This window comes from Leopardus geoffroyi, chromosome D1 (assembly GCF_018350155.1).
Source record: "Leopardus geoffroyi isolate Oge1 chromosome D1, O.geoffroyi_Oge1_pat1.0, whole genome shotgun sequence".
Classification (NCBI taxonomy): domain Eukaryota; kingdom Metazoa; phylum Chordata; class Mammalia; order Carnivora; family Felidae; genus Leopardus; species Leopardus geoffroyi.
Window position 1 is genome coordinate 60,667,128 of NC_059329.1, and position 3,460 is coordinate 60,670,587.

The 3,460-nt window shown below is 36.5% G+C and overlaps 1 protein-coding gene across 1 annotated transcript; it reads right to left on the minus strand.

Annotated features, from left to right (window-relative positions):
- Window positions 1-2,231: 2,231 nt before the first annotated feature.
- On the minus strand, window positions 2,232-3,249 carry LOC123600411 (olfactory receptor 51F1-like). Its single transcript, XM_045482475.1, is given in 2 exon segments — window positions 2,232-2,316; window positions 2,318-3,249. Coding segments are annotated over 2 exon segments (1,017 nt in total).
- Between the last annotated feature and the right edge of the window lie 211 nt (window positions 3,250-3,460).

Sequence of the window (3,460 nt, forward strand, 5' to 3'; positions counted from 1 at the left end):
TGCTTGCACCTTATAAAGTTCCCTAAATATATCAAAAGCATTTCCCTCTTGCCATTATCTTGTTCACTTTCTTAACTCTAGATATCCTCCAGAGATAGGCTCAATCACAGCAAACTTGGCAATACTGTGGCCCTTTGAGCATCTCAACATATAAGCCTCTCAACTCTAATATTCCCAGGTGTTCTATCTTTCTGAAGCTCCAGTCAGCTAACAGACATATAAAATTACCAGAGCAAAAGTCCCCCATACATTCAGGAAGCACACCCAAATTTCTAAACTAAATCTACAAATCAATTCCTTTATAGAATAGTATTGTTCAAGCAAAAGATGTTCTTTAAGCAACTAATACAAATCCTACAATCTAAAGTCACTTAATAGAATCCAATGGGTAGAGAAAACAGAACAAAAAAAGAGGTAAAGTTTTGTATATTCTTCAATGCTGTGTCCAGATAGGACCTATGAATTTAAAACTCAGAAGAGTATTCTTCCATGAGGAGTAAAATGGTGATGCAGTACTTCTCACGTTCTTCTAGTTTCTTCCAAAATATACGTCTCCTCTATTTACCTTTGGAAACATTTTCAACTTAGATGGCAACACAAACAAGAAGTATAATTTTGCCTTATCAAGTTAGTACATTACTTTATATTTGTTTATGTCACTGCTTCACACACTAGACTTTAAGCTTCTTGAGTGCAGAGAATATGTTCTTTTGAACTTTTGATTTCTATTGCTTCTCACAAAGCCAAACATAAAGTAGGATCCCAGTTGCTTGTGTGCTGGCAAATTGAATCTCTGAAAACTAAAAAGTCCTCATTTGTAGGGTTTTTCAGTTCCCAGGTATAAATGGTTTTTTCAAGGTGCCAGTAGGACATGGTGGAACACAGGGTTGAGATGAGATGCACAGCATGGCTGCCTGTAAACTGATGTGCGCTGGCTCCACGTATGCTGGCCTTTTTTTTTTTCTTTTTTTTTTCAGGCTTGTATTCTCCAGAGAAAAAGTTATCTGATGTTGTCCGTGACTCCATACAGGCCGTAACAGTTCAGAGAAAGTGACAAGTTCTAAATACAAGTCTAAATAATACAGCTTAACAATACAGCTGTATCCCAGTGTTTGTGGGCTACATGAAACATCCCTCCTATTGATTACTTTTACAACTGCAATAAAATTGATGTGACTCCACTTTCCTCTTCATTTTTGTACCATTTTATACACCTGACTTTTAAGCTTCTGCCTGTCTCTTAAATTGATATGGTTACCATAAGTTCTTTTTTAGGAACAAAATATTTTAGGTATAGCCATGTATAGCTGTTTATAGGCTGAACATCATAAATTATTTATCTCGATTCTTTGGTTGGTTAAGATAGCCATAGTAGGTCCTTTGTGGCATTTGTAAAGCCTCTGAAATTTTATGGAAAATCTGAATGTGTTTATATGTGATTTTTCTGTAGAGAAGTCTTCATCGATTTCATTAGACTCCAAAGGGACTGTTATGCTTTAAAAGGTTAAGAAGCTCTGCCTCAAACTATTTCTAGTTCTCCAAAGTTCCCATTTCCTGTAATGAATTAGCAAATGCCCCTAATCCTTGAAGCTGTGCTATTGGCTGTCCAATACTAAATATTGATCTCTGGCTTACATGGCATGACATATCTATTCTAATCTTTTGAACTATTAACTATGAATGAAGAAAACAAACTATAGTCTAAGAAAGACAACACAACTTTCTTTTAAGGCATGATATGTAAACATGAAGATTCTTACTTTTTCAGTTCTTACTTTTGATCTTATAATATTTTTCCTAGACGCTTTTGGCAGAGTGTTAATACACTAGTGAAGAGCATGGCATCTAAGACGCAGAAAGCCTGGATTCAAATCTCAACCCTCAGCCATGTCAGATGTCTGGCCTTTGATGGCCTAAATGTCTTTAGGCCTCACTTTCTTCATCTCTAAAATGTAATTAATATTGTATAGTTCACTGAGCTCTTTGAAGAGTAAATGGAATATGTCTTAAAAGCTGTTAGTAGAACACATAGTGTAAAGTAGTCACTAAATGTTAATTACTCTGAGTATTTTCTTATTTCATTATCAATGATTTTCATGTTTCCCTTTTGGACTATAAAATTCTTGGGATGTGACATATTTATGACTGAAAACACAAAACCACTCTCTAAATATTTGTTGATTAAGGAATAAAATGACAAAAAAAATCTGATAGACAGTAACTTACCAGGACTACTTTTCTACAGTGAAAGTCACTTTTTTCAGGTTTTTCTCAAACAAACAGCTCTGTTTGTTTTGCAAGGAGAAGACTGAGTATAGCTTTGCGAATCTGTTTTGTTTTTACACTATAGATGATGGGGTTGAGCACTGGAGGAAAAAGCAGATATATATTAGCCATCATCGAATGGACCACTTTGGGGGCTGATGGACCATAGCGATGCACCAAGGATAGGCTTATCATGGGAATGTAGAAAATAGCGACCGCTCCAATGTGGGACACACAAGTGCTGAAGACCTTATGGCGTTCTTCAGGGGAGGCAATACTGAGCACACAGCGAATGATCAAGATATATGACAGGATAATGCATGGTGTATCTACTCCTGTGGTCAGGATGAGATCAATTAATCCACAGATGCTGTTGGCCTGAGTATCTGAACATGCTAATTTAATCACATCTGGGTGGTAGCAGTAGGAGTGGGAAAGGACATTTTCTCTACAGAAATAGAGAGGCTTAAGGAGCAAAAGTAGTGGTACTATTAATACTACACTACGTATAATCATTAACAAGCTCATCTGAATTATTCTGGAATTAGTGAGAATAGTAGTATACCTCAGAGGATCACAGATGGCCACATAGCGGTCAAAAGCCATAGCCACCAGCACCCCAGATTCTATGAATGTAAATCCATGAAGAAAAAACATCTGGATAATGCAGGTATCTAGATTGACTTCCATTGCATCAAACCAGAGGATACCTAATGTTGTTGACATTGTAGAAATGGCCAACCCCAAGTCAGCAGCTGAAAGCATAGAGAGGAAATAGTACATGGGTTCATGGAGACTCTGCTGGGTAATGATGACAAACAGGATCATGCTGTTCCCAGAGAGGGCAATGGCATAGAGACAGCAGAAGGGGATAGAAATCCATGCATGGACAGACTCTAGGCCAGGAATTCCAGTCAATAAGAAGGTTGGAAATTTAGATGTCAAGTTACTTAAGATCTGCATGTTTTCCTGGATTCGTAGCATGCTGTCCTCACAATGCTCACATCCTATAGGAATAATAAATTACATTGCCACACAAAAATTTCTAGATAAATTTTCTTCTGCTTAAGGAGAGCTATATAGGTCATAGATAAATACTCTATCATTGAGAAAACTCTAAATCAAACTCTATTTTAAGTATATATACTCTTAAATTCAAGGAAAATATGTCTAATTTATGATGATAATTATTTGC